Source organism: Suricata suricatta, chromosome 16 (genome assembly GCF_006229205.1).
Source record: "Suricata suricatta isolate VVHF042 chromosome 16, meerkat_22Aug2017_6uvM2_HiC, whole genome shotgun sequence".
Classification (NCBI taxonomy): Eukaryota; Metazoa; Chordata; class Mammalia; order Carnivora; family Herpestidae; genus Suricata; species Suricata suricatta.
In genome coordinates, this window is record NC_043715.1 from 58010699 (window position 1) to 58027846 (window position 17148).

The 17148-nt window shown below is 49.3% G+C and overlaps 1 protein-coding gene across 1 annotated transcript; it reads left to right on the forward strand.

The window, feature by feature from the left end:
* Positions 1-521: 521 nt before the first annotated feature.
* ZNF543 (zinc finger protein 543) lies at positions 522-16350 on the forward strand. Its single transcript, XM_029924585.1, has 4 exons — positions 522-912; positions 3553-3679; positions 10094-10186; positions 14190-16350. Exons 1-4 carry the CDS (start codon positions 886-888, stop codon positions 16055-16057), a joined length of 2115 nt encoding a protein of 704 aa, XP_029780445.1. The 5' UTR covers positions 522-885; the 3' UTR covers positions 16058-16350.
* The last annotated feature ends 798 nt before the right edge of the window (positions 16351-17148 follow it).

Sequence of the window (17148 nt, forward strand, 5' to 3'; positions counted from 1 at the left end):
GCACCACGTGCGGCCGGAGCTGGTCCAGAGACAGCGAGGGGCCAGGCGGTGCGCATGCGCCGCGTGGGAGGGTGCTTCCGGCGTCCGCGTCCGCGTTTGGCTCTCGCTCCTCTTACCGCTCATGTGCCGGGCGCCCCTCCAGGAGGATCGCGAGGAGGTGAGGCGCACGGGGAAGTCGCGAGCCGAACCGAGGGCCTGGTTCCCCGACGTGACACGTGCTCCCACCTTGGGCGGACGTCCCGCCTCCGGAGCCTCGATTTCCCAAGACACGTGACGGACCGCGTCGCCCCCGCCCGTCGGCCCCACCGTAAAGCAGGTCTGAGGCGGCACTCGGCCTCGCGCACTCTTCCACTGGAGGAGACGGGCTTGGGAAGATCCCCGCCGCCGCTGCTGGTTTTAGGGACAAAACCACATTACCCAGAAGGCTGTATACCGCGTGTCTGCGCGCGCTGAGCCAATGACAGCCCAGAACACGGACATTTGCTGCGGCCGCGCCGCCGGGGGCGGGGCTTCCGGTCCCATGGAGACGAACGTCATCCGCCTGTGCCTGGCGGGTCTTCCCGGTCTGTGCGGCTTGGAGCGGCGGTGGGTAGGACGCCTTTACGAGGCGCGAGCGGAGAAGGCGGTGAGGAGCCTAGATCCTACCTCCGCGTCCTTGTATAGCCTGACGTTCGCCCCTCATCCTCCGTAACGGGGTGTCACGTGAGCGCCGCTGGAGTCTCCGGCCGCCGTCCCCGCAGCTCTGACGGAGACGCCCTGGGCCTCGAGCACGTTTCACAGCGGGGAAACTGAGGCCGGGAGTGGGACCGTCAGCCGAGGTCGCCCCTCTCTGGGGCCCCTCGGCTGCCGCCCCTCCGGTCCCCGCTCTGTGCACAGGCTCCCACGATGGCGGCGTGGATGGCCCCTGCGCGGGTGAGTGGACGACGCAGTGGGCACTGCCGCCTCTGCTGCGGAGAGGGCTCCCGGGCAGCCGGAGGCCAGGAAGCCGTTCGCTTCCGTTTTCTCCTCCTCTGTGTACGGCACGCGGCGCTGGCTTGTCATTATCATCCGGAGTCCCGCGCCAGTGCCGGAGCCCCAGCTGGTGTTCGGTCAGTGCCTGGAGGGTGAAAGGCGGTGCGTCCTTCCGCGGGCGTCCGTCACTCACAGATGCCACCGGCGCCGGGACCTGCAGGGGTCCACCCCGCCCTCCCGCCGGCCTCCTCTGACCTTGCCTTCTTCCTGGGGGCCGTTCTCCAGACACCCCAGCCTGATCATGCCGAGTTGTCTTTCATCCCCAGCCTTTGTCCTTGTCCTGCCCTCCACCCGCGATTCTGTCCCTGTAACTCGGGGCGGGCGGGCGGCTCCCTGTTACATCCTTCTGGCCTCTGCTCACGTCAGGCATTTGGACAGAACGTTCCCAGCAGTTCATGCCGAAGTGGCTCCTTTCCTGCTTGCCCATCAGCTGCCTTTTTTTTTTTTTCCAAAAAAAATTTTTTTTGGTTTTTATTTATTTTTGAGAGAGAGAGACCGAGAGCAGGGGAGGGTCAGAGAGAGGGAGACACAGAATCCGAAGACAGCCTCCAGGCTCTGAGCTGTCAGCACAGAGCCTGACGCGGAGCTCGAACCCACAAACCATGAGATTGTGACCTGAGCCACAGTCGGAAGCTTAACTGACTGAGCCACTCAGGTGCCCCTCAGCCGGCATTTTTGTGTAGGGAACCTGGCAAAATTCCCTCCACGTTTCTGGTTGAATGTGTCTGGGATGCTGTGGAAACACAGAGAAGACAGTGACAGAGGAGCCATGACTGCCGCCTCCGTTAGCGTTTACTGTGGGCTGATGGGCAGGCCTACCGTCTCACCTCTCAATCCTCACCTCCTTTGAGTTAAACTCTGTTATTATCATTGTTTTGCATGAGAACAACTTGAGGCTCAGAGAGTTCAGTTATCTGCCCAAATTCACTGCAGCCCTTTTTTTCCTTTTTAATGTTTTATTTATGTTAGAGAGAGCAGCACTGCGGGGAGGGGCACACCGGGAGTGGGGGTGGGGAAGAGGATCCCAAGTGGGCTCCGTGCTGCCAGCTGCAAGCCGGATGCAGGGCTCAAACTCACAAACCATGAGATCATGACCTGAGCCAAAGTCAGACGCTCAACCAACAGGCCCCCAGGCACCCTTCACTGCAGCTCTTAAGTAGCAGAAACCACCAGTGTGTCGGCCACCACAGCCTGTATTTGTACCCCCTTCTTTGCAAAAAGCAGATAGGGGTCCCTGGCTGTGACCCCTAAACATTGCAAGCCAAGCAGGCTTCCTTGGAGAAGGTGGTCTTGGGCAGGAGGTGGGGATGTGGCATTTGAGCGTGTGGAAGTGTGTGGACCAAAAAAAGTATGTTTGTTTCAGGAGTCCCCAGAGGACCTGTGTGATTTCCAGGGTCCCCCTCCCCATCTGCTGAGACACACCCTGGGAGGGCCAGATTCTGTGGTCATCTGCTGAATCGTACACTCTGCCAGGACAGACCCTGTGGCAAATCAAAGGCTGTTGTCATGACCACAGCCTGCATTGTCCTCAGCAGCTTCCGTTCTCTGGGCCTGAAGTATTCTTTCCTCAGGAGCAAGTGCTGTGAAGACCCTAGTGGGCGGGTTTGAGTTCTGGCAGACGTGCCAGAGGAAAGAAAGAAAAAAAAAAGATTTCTGTAGGACAAAGAACTAGTGGCTCTTGTGGATTCTCCCTAGCAGTCTGAGGAGCAGAAGGCAGTGGGGCCTGATCCAGGCCCTGCCACTTTCCAGGCAGGTGCCACCCCCTCGGGTGACCGTCCTGTAAGGTGGCTGCTGATGAGTTCGCCCCCCTGCCCACGGCTACCGAGTGATGTGCGACGTTGGCCGAAATGAAAGTGACTTGGATATCTATGAGACGTGCTTCAGGTCTTCGCCAGCTCCCCTGCTGACGGGGCCCTGATGACTGACATGACGGTGACGACGAGGCCTCAGGCCGTGGCAGGCCGTCCCAGGGTTTCTCTCACAAAAAACGGTTTTCTGTAGTTCTCAAAACTGTCACCACCCAGTGAGAATTACCGTACTGATCCAGGAATTGAGGCTCGGAGAAGTGAAGTGAGGCTCCCAAGCTCACACACCAGGCAAGTGCTGACTGTAAGAGCATTTGGACCTCAGGAGTGTGACTTTCCTTCCCTTTAAGGAGATGGGCAGAAGCTCGGCGAGGCCGGCAGTCCACGAAGACCAGTGCATTTCAGGGGTTGTTCTGTAATCATCGCTACTGTTTCCATTCTTTTCTCCCATTGCTGCTGTTTTCATGACTTTCTTCAGTCCTCTGGCGTCTTAGAGCCCTTCCGCACAGGAAGGTCCTGACCTTGGGTCATTGTCCCTTGGCTCGGCACAGGGGAGGCCTGGCTCCTGCACTGCTGTAATCAAGGCAAAGCAGCCTCGTGGTATCCTGAGGCCAGCACCGAGCCCAGCCCTCAGCGCGCGTTTAGTCTCTCTGCTCCCTTGCCTTGAAGAGAGATTCGTCCCGGTTCCCCTCAAGAGCCCCAGGACAAACACAACTGCCTCTGTTTGACTTTTCAGATCCCTGTGACCTTCGATGACGTGGCCGTGACTTTTACTGAAGAGGAGTGGGGGCAGCTGGACCCGGCCCAGAGGACCCTGTACCGGGAGGTGCTGGTGGAAACCTGCAGGCTCCTGGTCTCCCTGGGTGAGGCGTCCCTTGTCGGGCCGTGTGGGAGGCCTGGCCCCTTCTTCACTCCACTCTCTGGCTCCAGGCCTGGCTGGTCGAGGAGGCCTCGGTAGCCTGCCGCCCTCCTCCGCAAGCTTCGTTGATTTTCGAGACTCCCTCTTCGCCTGCTCTTCTGAGTGGGAGGGAGGGTTCGGCAAGAACAGTTTGCTTCAGGTCACAGCCAAAGAAGCGTGCATTGGGAGGAAGTGGGGGTGTCCCACAGAACCCAAAGGAAGGAGTGCTAGCTAGGCCCCTTGTGTTCCTGATCCGGGAACTTCCAGAAGCACGCTTATGCCCTGGCTTCCGGAGCTTTCGTCCTGACCTCTGTCTCTGGGCTTGCTTACGTCTCTGTCTTTCCACAGTGACTTTTTCTGCCACGGCTGTTCTGCAGCAGGAAGCAGCCGCCCAGTCCTTGCGGTGTGAGGCCCTGTGCCCCGTGTCTCTGCTCATCCTGTGTGCTGACACTGTTCCTCCTCCATCGTTCAGTTCGCCCGCCATGCCTTCCTCGGCGAGTACAGAAGTAGGGCCCCTGCAGCGAGTCCCTCTAAGTAATCCGTTCAATTTAAAAGACACCCCGTCATTGCAAAAAGCTCTCCTGCATTTTTTTGGTGGCACAGATCCTTTCTTTTGTGAAATGTTGACAAGAATAGATGGTGTTTATTTCTGTGCAATGTCCTTATTTGAGCAAATGACTGAGGGGGATTCCCAGTGTTTTGTGTTTAGTGGTTTGTGAAGTGCTGTCTGGCGTCACCAAGTCTGCCTCTCCCTCTGGGCCGTGTTTCCTGAGGACTGAGGCCTCCTGCTCACATCCCCCTCTCACTGCTTCAGCCTCCTGCCCTGAGGCTGCTGGCCCCCACGGGACTGTTCGCCGTTTCCTTCTTCGCATAGTGCTTAGGAGACAGGGTCTGGTGCCAGACCCTTACTGTCCAGTCCCCGCTCTGGGTTTCTGGGCAAGTTACTGAACCCCTCAGTGCCTCAGTAATCTCAGGTAAAATGACGTAATATAGCACATCTACTTCACAGGGCTGTTGTCAAGGAAAAATGGTTTAGGACACTGTCTGGTGGTTCTTGCAATGTGCAGCTTCAGCGATTGTGACTCTTACTACTGTTACTCATGTCATCATCATCCTCATTGTCTTGGTCATCACCCTTATACTTGGACTCAGGCATCTTCTGGAATAGTGTTATAAAGCTTTGTAGTTAAAGAGGCCAGATGCCAGACATGACTAGACAGACCCTGGTCCATCCTGCCTCAGCCACTTCTCATTTCCATGGTTTCAGCAAATCTGCCTGAGCCTCGGTTTCTTCATCTGTAAATGGTGCTGGTCACAGTATTTACTTCGTGTGGCGGCTGCTGTTAGGAAATCCTAAAATAGAATTTTTCACGCAAGTCCCACTGGAAGAACACTAGAACACTTTGCTTAGGATCTAAAAAAGACTTAGATCAGTGAAGACACTGACTTCTGAATGTGAAGTCTCAATACTTTATTTCATCTTTTTTCTTTTAAGTTTATTCATTTATTTTGAGAAGGAGAGCACAGGAGGGGCAGAGAGAGGGAGAGAGAGAGAATTCCAAGCAGGTTTCACCCTGTCAGTATGGAGCCTGATGTGGGGCTTGAACTCATGAATGTCAAGATCATGACCTGAGCTGAAATCAAGAGTCGGATGCCCAAACTGCCTGAGCCACCCAGGCACCCCAAGGCTCAATATTTTAAATATGTCATTTCTTTTCTAAGGTTAGTACCTAAAACACACTGCATTTAAATTGCTTAGCACAGTCCCTTGGGATATGGCTACATCATATAAATATTAGGGATTTTTTGAGGTTTAGTTTTGAGAGAGAGAGTGTACCAGTGAGAGTTGGGGAGGGGCAGAGAGAGAATCCCAAGCAGGCTGCATGCTGTCAGCGTGGAGCGCGATATGGGGCTTAAACTTGAAAACCATAAGATCATGACCTGAACTGAAATCCAGAGTCCAGACGCTTAACCAACTGAGCCACCCAGACACCCCTAGTTGGTTTTTTTTAGACTTTTTAGAGGCGCCTGGGTGGCTCAGTTGGTTAAACATGTAACTTCAGCTCAGGTCATGATCTCATAGCTTGTGGGTTCAAGCCCCACCTGGGGCTCTGTGCTGATAGCTCAGAGTCCAGAGCCTGCTTTGTATTCTGTGTGTCTCTCCCCTGCCACCTGCTCTAAAATAAACATTAAAAAGAAAAGCTAAAAGACTTTTTTAAAAGTAGTTTTAGGTTCCTAGCAAAATTGAGAACTTTCCCATAAACTCACTGCCTCCACACCTGCACAGCCTCCACATTATCAGTTCTCCTCCCAGAGTGGTGCGGTTGTTTCAGTCGGTGAACCTACGCTGACGTCATAGTCCCCCAGAGTCTATAGTTTACATTAGGCATCACTCCTGGTGTTGTGCATTCTGTGAGTTTGGGCAAAGGTATAATGACATGCTTTCAGCATTACAGTATCATGCGGAGTATTTTCATTGTGCTAAAAATCCTCCTTGCTCTGCTGTTCAGCCCTTCTCCCTCTCCCCTTCACCAACCCCTAGTCTTTTCACTTTCTCCATTTGTGTCTTCCAGAATGTCCTATAGTTGGAATCATACTGTATGCAGCCTTTTCAGATTGACTTCTTTCACTTCAAAATGTGCACTTAGGGTTCTTCAGTGTCTTTCCACGGCTTGATAGATCGCTCTTTTTAGTGCCAAGTACTCCACTAGATGTGCCACTGTGTAGCCATTCACTGCGCAGGAAGTCTCTCTCGCTTCCAAATTCCAGCAATTAACTATAAAGCTGTTGTAAATATCCATGTGTAGACTTTTTTGTGGACTTTTAGATGAATACCAAGGAGAGCAATTGCTGGATCCTTGGATCTTATGGTAAAGTTATGTATACCTTTTTCTTGTTTTATTACATTTTCTTGTCTTGTTACATTACCTGATGTTTCTAGTGTTTTTGTAGATGTTCTTTATCAAGTTGAGGAAATTTCCCTCCATTCCTCTTTTGCTTAGAGTTCTTTTTTTTAATGTATTTTCTAAAGTTTATTTATTTATTTTGAGGGAGAGAGAGAGGGGGAGAGAAAGGATGAGCAGAGGAGAGGAACAGAGAATCCCAAGCAGGCTCCATGCTGTCTGCACAGAGCCAGATGCAGGGCTCGATCCCACAAACTGAGATCGTGACCTGAGCCTAAGTCAGGTGTCACAGGCTCCCCAGAGGTTGGTTGGTTTGATTTTTCATAATGAGTTGATGTTGGATTTTATCAAATGCTTTTCTGCATTATCAATATGATTTTTTTTTTCTTCTTTAGCCTGTTGATATGATGGATATTGTTAACTGATTTTCAAATTTTGAATCAGGTTTGTATATCTGGGATAAATCCCACTTGGTTGTGGTATATAATGTTTTTGTACACTGTTAGTTTTGATTTATTAATATTTTGTGGAGGATTTTTTTTTTACACCTGTGTTCATGAGACATATTGTGTATATTTTTCTGTAATGCCTTTATCTGATATTAGGGTAATGCTGGCCTTATAGATTGAATTAGGAAATATTCCCTCAGCTTCTGTCTCTGGGAGAGATTATAGGGAATTGGCATTTCTTCCTTCAGTATTTGTAAAAAAAAAAAATTTTTTTTGAGTTTTATTTATTTTTGGGGCGCCTGGGTGGCTCAGTCGGTTAAGCCTCCGGCTTTGGCTCAGGTCAGATCTCACGTTCGTGGGTTCGGGCCCCGCGTCAGGCTCTGTGCTGACAGCTAGCTTGGAGCCTGCTTCCGGTTCTGTGTCTCCTCTCTCTGCCCCACCTCCTCTCGTGATCTGTCTCTCTCTGTATTAAGAATAAATAAAACATTAAAAAAAAAAGATTTAGGTTTTATTTTTGAGAGAGAGAGAGAGAGGGAGAGGGAGAAGGAGAGGGAGAGGGAGAGAGGAGTGTGAGCAGGGGAGGGGCAGAGAGAGAGGGGGACACAGAATCAGAAGCAGGCTCCAGGCTCTGAGCTGTCAGCAGAGGCTGATGCAGGGCTCAAACTCACAAACTGAGAGATCATGTCCTGAGCTGAAGAGGGATGCTTAACCGATTGAGCCATCCAGGGGCCCCAATTTCTTCTTTCAGTATTTGGTAGAAGTCACCAGTGAACCCATCGGGGCCTGGTGTTTTGTTTTTTGGAAGGTTATTAACTATTGATTCAATTTCCTTAATAGATGTAACCTATTTGGATTATCTTTTTTTTCTTGTGTGAGTTTTAGCAAATTGTGTCTTTCAAGTGATTGGTGTATTCATCTCAGTTATTGAATTTGTGAGCATAGAGTAGTTGATATATCCTTTTAATGTCCTTTTAATGTCCGTGGGGTCTGTAATTTTTGTCCTCCCTCCCTCCCTCTCTCTGTATTTGTACTTAGCATGGCTAGAGGCTTATCCATTTTAATGATCTTTTTAAAGAACCAAATTTTGGTTTTGTTGATTTTCTCTATTTTCTGTTTTCAATTTCACTAATTTCTGCTCTAATTCTTATTTCTTCTTCTAGTTTCCTCAGGTGGAAATTTATAGAATTAACTTTAGATCTTTCTTTAAAAAAACTATGATTTCTATGTTACAAATTTATTGCTAAGCACTGCTTTGCTGCATTCTACAATTTTGCTAAGTTGTATTTTTTATTTGTTTCTTTGCTTTGAAGTGTTTTTTTTTTCCAGTGATCTCTGCACTCAACATGGGGCTTGAATTCATGACCCCAAGATCAAGAGTCACATGCTCTTCCAACTGAGCCAGCCAGGCATCCCCTATTTTGGTTTTCATTTAGTTCAAAATGTTTTTTTTTGTTTTTTTTACTTTCTTGAGATTGCTTCATAGACCCATGTATTATTTTACAGTGTGTTGGTTTAATCTTTACCTATTTGGGGATTTTCTGGTTATCTTTCTATTATTTAGCTTCTGGTTAAAGGGCAGGCATTATATGATTTCTGTTCTTTTTAAATTTTGGTTAAGGTATGTTTTAGGGCCCAGAATACGATCTGTTATGGTGAATGTGTATTCTGGTTTTGGATGAAGTAGTCTACAGATGTCACTTATATCCAGCTAATGGATGGGATTTTTCAGTTCAACTGTGGCATTACTAATTGTCTGCCTAGTCGATCTGGCCATTTCTTTTTTGTTTGTTTTTAAGTTTATCATTTATTTTGAGAGAGCAGGGCAGAGAGGGAGAGAGAGAATTCAAACAGTCTCCTCACTGGCAACACAGAGCCTGATGTGGGGCTCAAACTCACAAAACTGTGAGATCGTGACCTGAGCCGAAACCAAGAGTTAGATGTTCAACCAACTGAGTCCCCCAGGTGCCCGGGGCCTGTCCATTTCTGATAGAGCGGTAGAGTGGGCTCCAGCTTTGATAGTGGATTCATCCATTTCTCCCTGTCATTCTTCTCATTCTTGTCATTCTATCAGTTTTTGCCTCCTCAAGTTTGATGATAGACACATATAGATTACGGAATTTTCTGTATTCTTGGTAAATTAACCTCTTTATCATTATTACTGTCTTCTTAATCCCTGGTAAATTTCCCTGCTTTCAAGTCTGCCCTGTCTGAAATTAATATAGGTATGCCTGCTTTCTTTTGATGAGTGTTAGCATATTCTGCTAACATATTGGTATGTTTTTCTCCATTTACTTTGAACATGTACGTGTCTTTATATTTGCCATGGGTTTCTTATAAACACCCTGTAGTTGGGTCTTATTTTTTGATCCCCTCTGACAATCTCTGTCTTAACAACTGGAACATTTAGGAAAAAACACTCTTGTTCCAAGTGATTATTGACATAGATTAATATTCGCCAATTTGTCACTGTTTGCTATTTGTTGTCCTGTTCCTGTTTTTGCATTCCAATCGTTTAGCCTGGAATAAACCTTTCTCTCTGCTCTGAATACCCAGCCACCTGCCTTCCTCAGACTGTCTATGATCAGAGATACCATTAGTGAAATGAACCTACTGAGTGGGGTGCCATCACCTGGGGAGTGTTTAAAATCTCATGCCCAGGCCTCACCCCAGAGGTTTTGTGCAAATTAGTCTGTGATGGTGGCGAAGCTCACCAGGTATTGGCTGATGCACAGGGAGGCCGAGGCCCCTGGCTGGATTAATTAGAAAGCACCTTCAGGATCTAGGTCTAAACAGCACTGAGATTCTCCAGGATGGGGATCAAAGGGAGTCGGTGCTGTCTGTCTGCAGTCTTTGGGGCCCAACGACAGTGTTTTATGCAGCTGGTTTCCAGGTCACATCATTGTATTTACATGGGTGGGAGCAGCTTCAATCTGAGGCCTTCTCCCAATTCTGATGTCCCAACTTAGATCGAGAGGTTTCTTTCTTCTCACGAGAATTTCCATGTCCTCTTTCTATCTCTGCAAACAGGCTCTCCTCTGCCCAAACCAGAGCTGATCTACTCACTGGAGCAGAGCCCAGAGTTACGGACACTGCAGAGAGGCCTCTTCCCTAGCAACCCAGGTAGGTGCCAGCAGCTGGCCAGGTGGGGGTGCTGGCAGCCTGCGGATGGCAGTGATTACTGCCCCTGCAGTTTGTGGAAGTCTTACTGTCGTGGCCTCTCCAGAGACTTAGGATGCATGAAGCCTTGTGTCCTGAGGTCCTTGTGCCCCTCCCCCCTCCATCACAATGTCCGGCACTCCTGCGGAGGTGCAGGGCCCATTCGGTAATAAGTTCAGGCTCTGGGCTCCAGCTATTAGGCTTAAAAACTAGCTGTGACCCACCGCAGCCTTGGGCCCCAGGAAAGGTGCGTCGTTCCGCGGTGCATGTCTGCACACTGGCGTCAATTTCACTTTCCTTGATTAACCAATCTCCTTGTGAGGGATGTCTAGATTTGCATTCCATATCTCCACCTGACTATTATTTTCTTGCACTTTTTGAATGAGGTGTAATTCATATGCTATGTTGTGCAAAAGCCTCAAGAGGTCAGCTTGATGAATCTTTGTATATATATAAACCCACATAACCACCACTACGCTAACATATACCATAGTGCCCCCATCTGTGGCTTCACTTTCTGAAGTTTCAGATACCCATGGGCAACCATGGTCCAAAAGCAGATGACCGTCCTTCTGATGCATCAGCAGAAGGTCAGTAGTCGCCTAATGCTGCATCACACGTCTGCATCAGTCACCTCCCTTCATCTCCTCCCACGGGCACTTTGTCATTCCTCAGCCCCCCACGAAGGGTGAGTGCCGCACAGTAAAATAGTTTCAGATAGAGACCACATTCGTGTAACTTTTATTCCAGCGTTTGTTACAGTTGTTCTATTCTATTATTAGTTACTTTTAAAAATTTCTTATGTGTCAAATGAATAAATTAAGCCTTGGGTAGTGTATACAGGGACAAAACATAGCGTATATAGGATCGATACTGCCGGCAGTTTCAGGGACCCACTGGGGGTCTTGATACAAATCCCCCACAGATAAGGGGGACCGCTGTAGAAGATCTCCAGCACCTTGTCAGGGTCTCATGCCCTCACCAGCCCCTTCTGCTAGGTGGCCCCTAGCTAGACCATCAGCGGAGGTTTGTTCTGACTGTTGAAGCCCACTGGGTGCTGTCTATTTCTGTCCTCTTGATCATCATCATGTCTGTGAGATTCTTTTTGTGTGGTTGCATATAGTTGGAATTTTTCATTCTCAGTACTGTGTAATGTCTCATTGTGTGAAACACATCATCATGTCTGTGAGATTCTTTTTGTGTGGTTGCATATAGTTGGAATTTTTCATTCTCAGTACTGTGTAATGTCTCATTGTGTGAAACACTGCCATTTGTTTATCCCTTCCCCTGTTTTTTAAAATTTTTTAGTGTTTTTATCTATTTTTGAGAGAGAGACAGTTTGAGCAGGGGAGGGTCAGCGAGAGAGAGAGACACAGAGTCTGAAGCAGGCTCCAGGTTCTGAGCTAGTGGTCAGCACAGAGCCTGATGTGTATCCCTTCCCCTCTTGACAGGCATTCCTGTTGTTTTCAACTCACTGCTGCTGAGAACATTCCTGTCATGTGTTTCGGTGATGATAGGCACTGATTTCTGTGAGGAACGGACTCTGGTATGTTTCTGGGTCAGACTGGCTCTGCTGGAAACTGCCAAGCAGTTCTGCAGTATGGCCACCACCCTCCCCCCACCCCGTCACATTCCTGCCATTCACACATGAAAGTGGCAGCATTGTCCTCTTCGTTCTTTGAGGCCCCGTGGGGGGGGTTCCCTCTGTGCCACAGCACGGAAAGTGTTCCTGATACGGTCACCACTTTGCTCCCAGTTCCCAAATATGGCAGCGACCATCGCAATAATGGGTAATGGCCCACAGTTTACTGAGCGTCCCTGCAGGGGCTGGCGCTGTGCTGAGCGTTGTACAGGCCTGTTCTCCTTCAACTTCAGGGCAGTCTGTGAGGCAGAAGCAGCATCTCACTGTTGCCGACCAGGAGGTTGAGAGGCGAACAGCTAAGTAGCTTGGGCAGCACCTGCTCACTTGGTATAGGCAGAACTCAAGCAAGGGTTCCGGCTCCAGAACACTTAACCAACGTGCCGTGGGAACTCCTAATGCGGCACAGACTCTCCCGATTGTGTCATGGGCATCCGGCCCTCTTGGGGTCTCTGCCCCTAATCTCCTGGGATTTTCCTTGTGTCCTCGCTTTGGGGGCGACTTTAATATTGGCTCATCAGGCCTCTCACAGACCATGCTTTCTTTTTTTTTTTTTTTCCTTTTCCAAGTTTATTCACTTATTTCGAGAGAGAGAGAGAGAGAGAGAGAGAGAAAGTGGGTAAGGGGCAGAGAGAGGGGATAGATCTGAAGCAGGATCTGCATTGATAGCAGAGGGCCCAAGGCGGGACATGAACTCACAAAACAAGATCATGACCTGAGCCAAAGTCAGACCCTTAACCGACTGAGCCATTCAGATGACCCATGGACCATTATTTTTATTCTTCAATACTCTCCAAGGTTAATACATACATTCTTACACTGTCAGTTGACACGCTTCTTAATTTGGTCCCAGATGCATAGTATGGGACTAACGCATGGCAAACAGGGCGAACATGGGTTATGTTTTGCTCAGTGTGTGGCACCATACCGAACACGGTCCACATAGCAAACATGACAAATGCAGAGTTTCACTTCATCCTCACAGAGTCCTACAAGCCTGGCTTTTTTAGCTTTATTCTAGAGAAGACAGAATGAGGGCTGAAGGAATTTGAATGCCTTATGGGGTGCCACAGAGCTACTACTGAGTTCTCATGGGACTTGAGCCTAGGGTTTCTGTCGTGCAAGAGCATGATCTTTTTTTTCTTAATGCTTTATTTATTTTTGAGAGATAGAGACAGAGCATGAGCGGGAGAGGGGCAGAGAGACAGGGAGATGCAGAATCCGAAGCAATCTCCAGGCTCTGAGCTGTCAGCACAGAGCCTGACATGAGGCTCGAACCCACAAACTGTGAAATCATGACCTGAGCTGAGGTCAACACCCAACCGACTGAGCCGCCCAGACGCCCCCCAGCACCATAATCTTAACCGTGACGTTGCTGTGACCCCTAACTTTTGTTTAGTAGACCTCAGGTACAAATTTCAGTTAGTCCTAAACCTTGGTTTATGACACACTGTCATGACTGATTCATGAACGACTTTGATTAAGTGATGTATTAACTATAGTATTTGCTTATTCATTTCTTTTTGAAAATAACGTACTTTAACATCACTGGACCGGAGAATGAGAACGATGCTCTTACCCACTGTCTAGTCGGTCTGCACTGCTGGAACAAGACTAGCACAGACTGGCAACTGTACCAACAAATGTTTATTGTCCACGGTTCTAGAGGCCGGAAGATTACGATCCAGGTGCTGGCAGATCTGCTGTGTGGTGATGGCCCTCTTCTGGTTTGCAGCTGGAGGTCTCTTCTGTCCTCACACGGCACAGGGAAGATGCAGATGCTCTTGTGTTTCCCCTTGTGAGGACACCAGTCCCATGTCGGGCTGTGCTCTCATGGGCCCATCTCTGGAGCGCTGCACTTCCTGAGTCTCAGAAGACTCTGCCTTTGTCATGCTGTTAGCTGAGGCTGAAGTGGCAGTCCTGCTTTCTCTGTCCGGCAGCTTCTAGTTCTTATGCGGGAAGCCCCCTAACCTCTCATGGCAGCTGCACGGGCTGCCTCAGGTGCCCCTTCGCCGGCCCCTTGTAGCACCTTCAGACGTTCTTGTTTGGGGCAAACCCACAGACACACGACATTACGCTGTCTGCCTGTCCCTAGCCTCCACACTCTCTGTCCCCCATCTGTCCTCTCCCTCTGGGTTTCCCGTTAAAGGTTTCAAGAGTTTGAGGTCCAAAAAAGAAAGAAATTGCAAACTGGGTTTCAGAGATTGGAAGACACAGCAGGCGTAGAGCCACTGTTTCCCTTTCTTTATTCCCTTTCCTGAAATAGCAATTTTAATTTTCTGTGTTGCCATCTCTAAGAGGCCCTTCTGTATATTGTATTCTTTTCAGGTGACAATGCAAAACCTGAGACCACTGAGCCTTTCCCTTCTCACCTTGCCTTGTGTAAGGATATCTCACCACAGGAGCAACTGACTCTGCAAGCCCCAGGGGACTCCCAGCTGGGGCAAGGCAGGAGTCAGGATAGGCCGTCAGAAATGCCAGAAGGCCTACTGGGACGAGGGATGGACCCCCTGATGGAGGAGCTCCCTGGGAGCACGAAGCCCAAACATGACGGTTTCAGGGCAGATGATGGTCTACACTCAAGGACTGTACAGGGGCTGATCCCTGCGGGATGTGCCCTCCATGAATGTGACTCACAGGGACCCCTAAAAGATGCCTTGATTCATGAAGAGAAGCATCTCTATAAGTGTGCGGAGTGCGGAAAGGTGTTCACCAAGAACTGCTTTCTTGTTCGACATGAGCAGGTTCACACTGGCATAAAGCCCTATGAATGCACAGAATGCGGCAAAACTTTTAGCAAGAGCACACACCTCCTCCAGCACCACATGGTGCACACCGGGGAGAGGCCCTACGAGTGCCTGGAGTGCGGGAAGGCCTTCAACCACAGGTCACATCTCACAAGACACCAACGGATTCACACCGGGGAAAAGCCGTATCAGTGCAGCGAGTGTGGAAAGGCCTTCACCCACCGCTCCAATTTAGTCTTGCATAACAGGAGCCACACTGGAGAAAAACCCTTTGTGTGCAAAGAGTGTGGAAAAGCCTTCCGAGATAAGACAGGCTTCCTTCGACACTACATCATCCACACAGGCGAGAAGCCCTTTGAGTGCATGGAGTGCAGGAAGGCCTTCAACCGCAGGTCACACCTCACGTGGCACCAGCAGATTCACACTGGAGTGAGACCCTTTGAATGCAACGAATGTGGGAAAGCCTTTTGCGACAGCACAGACCTCATTCAGCACTATATAATCCACACGGGGGAGAAGCCATACAAGTGCCTCGAGTGTGGGAAGGCCTTCTACCGCCGGTCACACCTCAAGCAGCACCAGCGGAGTCACACTGGGGAGAAGCCCTTCGTGTGCGCTGAGTGCGGAAAGGCCTTCACCCACTGCTCCATTTTCATCTTGCACAAAAGGGCCCACACCGGAGAAAAACCCTATGAATGCAAAGAATGTGGCAAAGCGTTTAGCAACCGGTCCGACCTCATCCGACACTTCAGCATCCACACCGAGGAGAAGCCCTACGAGTGCATGGAGTGCGGGAAGGCCTTCAACCGCCGCTCATACCTCACGAGGCACCAGCGAATTCACAGCGGGGAGAAGCCCTATGAGTGCATGCAGTGCGGCAAAGCCTTTTGCCAGAGGGCAAACCTCATTCGACACGCCATCATCCACACCGGAGAGAAGCCCTATGAGTGCAGTGAGTGCGGAAAGGCCTTCACCTACTGCTACACTTTCATCTTGCACAAAAGGGCCCACATTGGAGAAAAACCTTTTGAGTGCAAGGAATGTGGGAAAGCCTTCAGTACTAGGAAAGACCTCATCCGACATGCCAGCATCCACGCCGGGGAGAAGCCCTACGAGTGCTCCGAGTGCGGGAAGGCCTTCAACCACCGCTCAGGGCTCACAAGGCACCGGCGGATTCACAGCGGAGAGAAGCCCTACGAGTGTGTCAAGTGTGGGAAAACCTTCTGCTGGAGCACAAGCCTCATCCGACATGCCATCATCCACACCGGGGAGAGGCCGTACAAGTGCGGCAAGTGCGGGAAGGCCTTCAGCTGCAGCTCCTCCCTCTCCCAGCATCAGAGGATTCATACTGGGAGACACCCCGCCAGCGTCGGCGCCACAGAAGTGGGGAGACCCTTCACGAGCGGGCAGTCATCACCCTCTAAGCGTTCAACTGGGGAAAGACTTTGAATGTAACCACTGCGGAAACCTCTTACTCAGAATCCAATCGTTCATACCAAAGAGAAACTCTTATGTTGCAGGCTATCCGTTATCATCTGAGGAATCATACTGCAAATCCACCCAGCCTAGAGTCTTATTCTTCATCTGAGAACTCATCCAGGAGCATGATCCAGTCATTCTCATGCACTTAGCGTAACTGTTGGCCCCATTTTTCTCCTTAATTTACACTGCAAAATTGTCTCAGGGATATTTAAACAAAAGAGGAGGAGATATAAAAGAGCAACACAAGCACGTTTCTTTCAGACTTTTGTGACAAGACTGAGGCAGGTTTTTTGTTGTTGTTGTTTCTTATCTGGGGTGGGGGAGGCATTTCAGAGATCAGAGAGCCTTGTCCCCTTTGTCTTGTATGTAGCTTTACTGCTGTTTGTTGTCAGGGCAGTTGGGACACTTGAGGGTGTGTTGAAAACCTTTTTTTCCCCCCACACTCATTAAGATGGCATTATTCAACAGTCTCCCATAGGACAAGGGTGGCTCCCGGGGCACACAGTCCCTTGAAGGTCTTTGTTGAAGGCCTTTTTTCTACAGCATCATCCTTCACTTTGAGTAGCATAAGTCCTTAAAATTTTTTAAAATTTTTTAAAATTTATTTTTGAGAGAGAGAGAGAAACAGTGTGAGCAGGGGAGGGTCAGAGAGAGAGGGAGACAGAGTCTGAAGCAGACTCCCAGGCTCTGAGCTAGCTGTCAGCACAGAGCCTGATGCAGGGTTCTAACCCACAAACCGTGAGCTCATGACCTGAGCAGAAGTCGGACGCTTAACCGACTGAGCCACCCAGGCACCCCAAGTAGCATAAGTCTTAATGAGAAATATGAAAACTTGAGTTATGGAAGACTTTTATATTCCAGAAGATAAAGGTTACGTATGAATGGGCACACTGTAGCACACTGAAGACTTTAATTTTTTTTTAACAAAATGGTTTTTTTTCTTCAAGTGTACTTAAGTATCTGCTTATAGTCGCTCTTGATCTACTTTATTGTTTTTTCTGTATTTTTCTGTGCAATGATGATGGCAGTATAGCTGTGTGACCTTCTCAGATGAATCC

Bases quoted from the DNA above. Each gene is read 5' to 3' on its own strand.
- ZNF543 (XM_029924585.1), top strand. From the start codon at position 886: ATGGCGGCGTGGATGGCCCCTGCGCGG. The intron at 913-3,552 runs GTGAGTGGACGA...TTGACTTTTCAG, and splicing joins CGTGGATGGCCCCTGCGCGG to ATCCCTGTGACCTTCGATGA. The intron at 10,187-14,189 runs GTAGGTGCCAGC...TATTCTTTTCAG, and splicing joins CCTCTTCCCTAGCAACCCAG to GTGACAATGCAAAACCTGAG.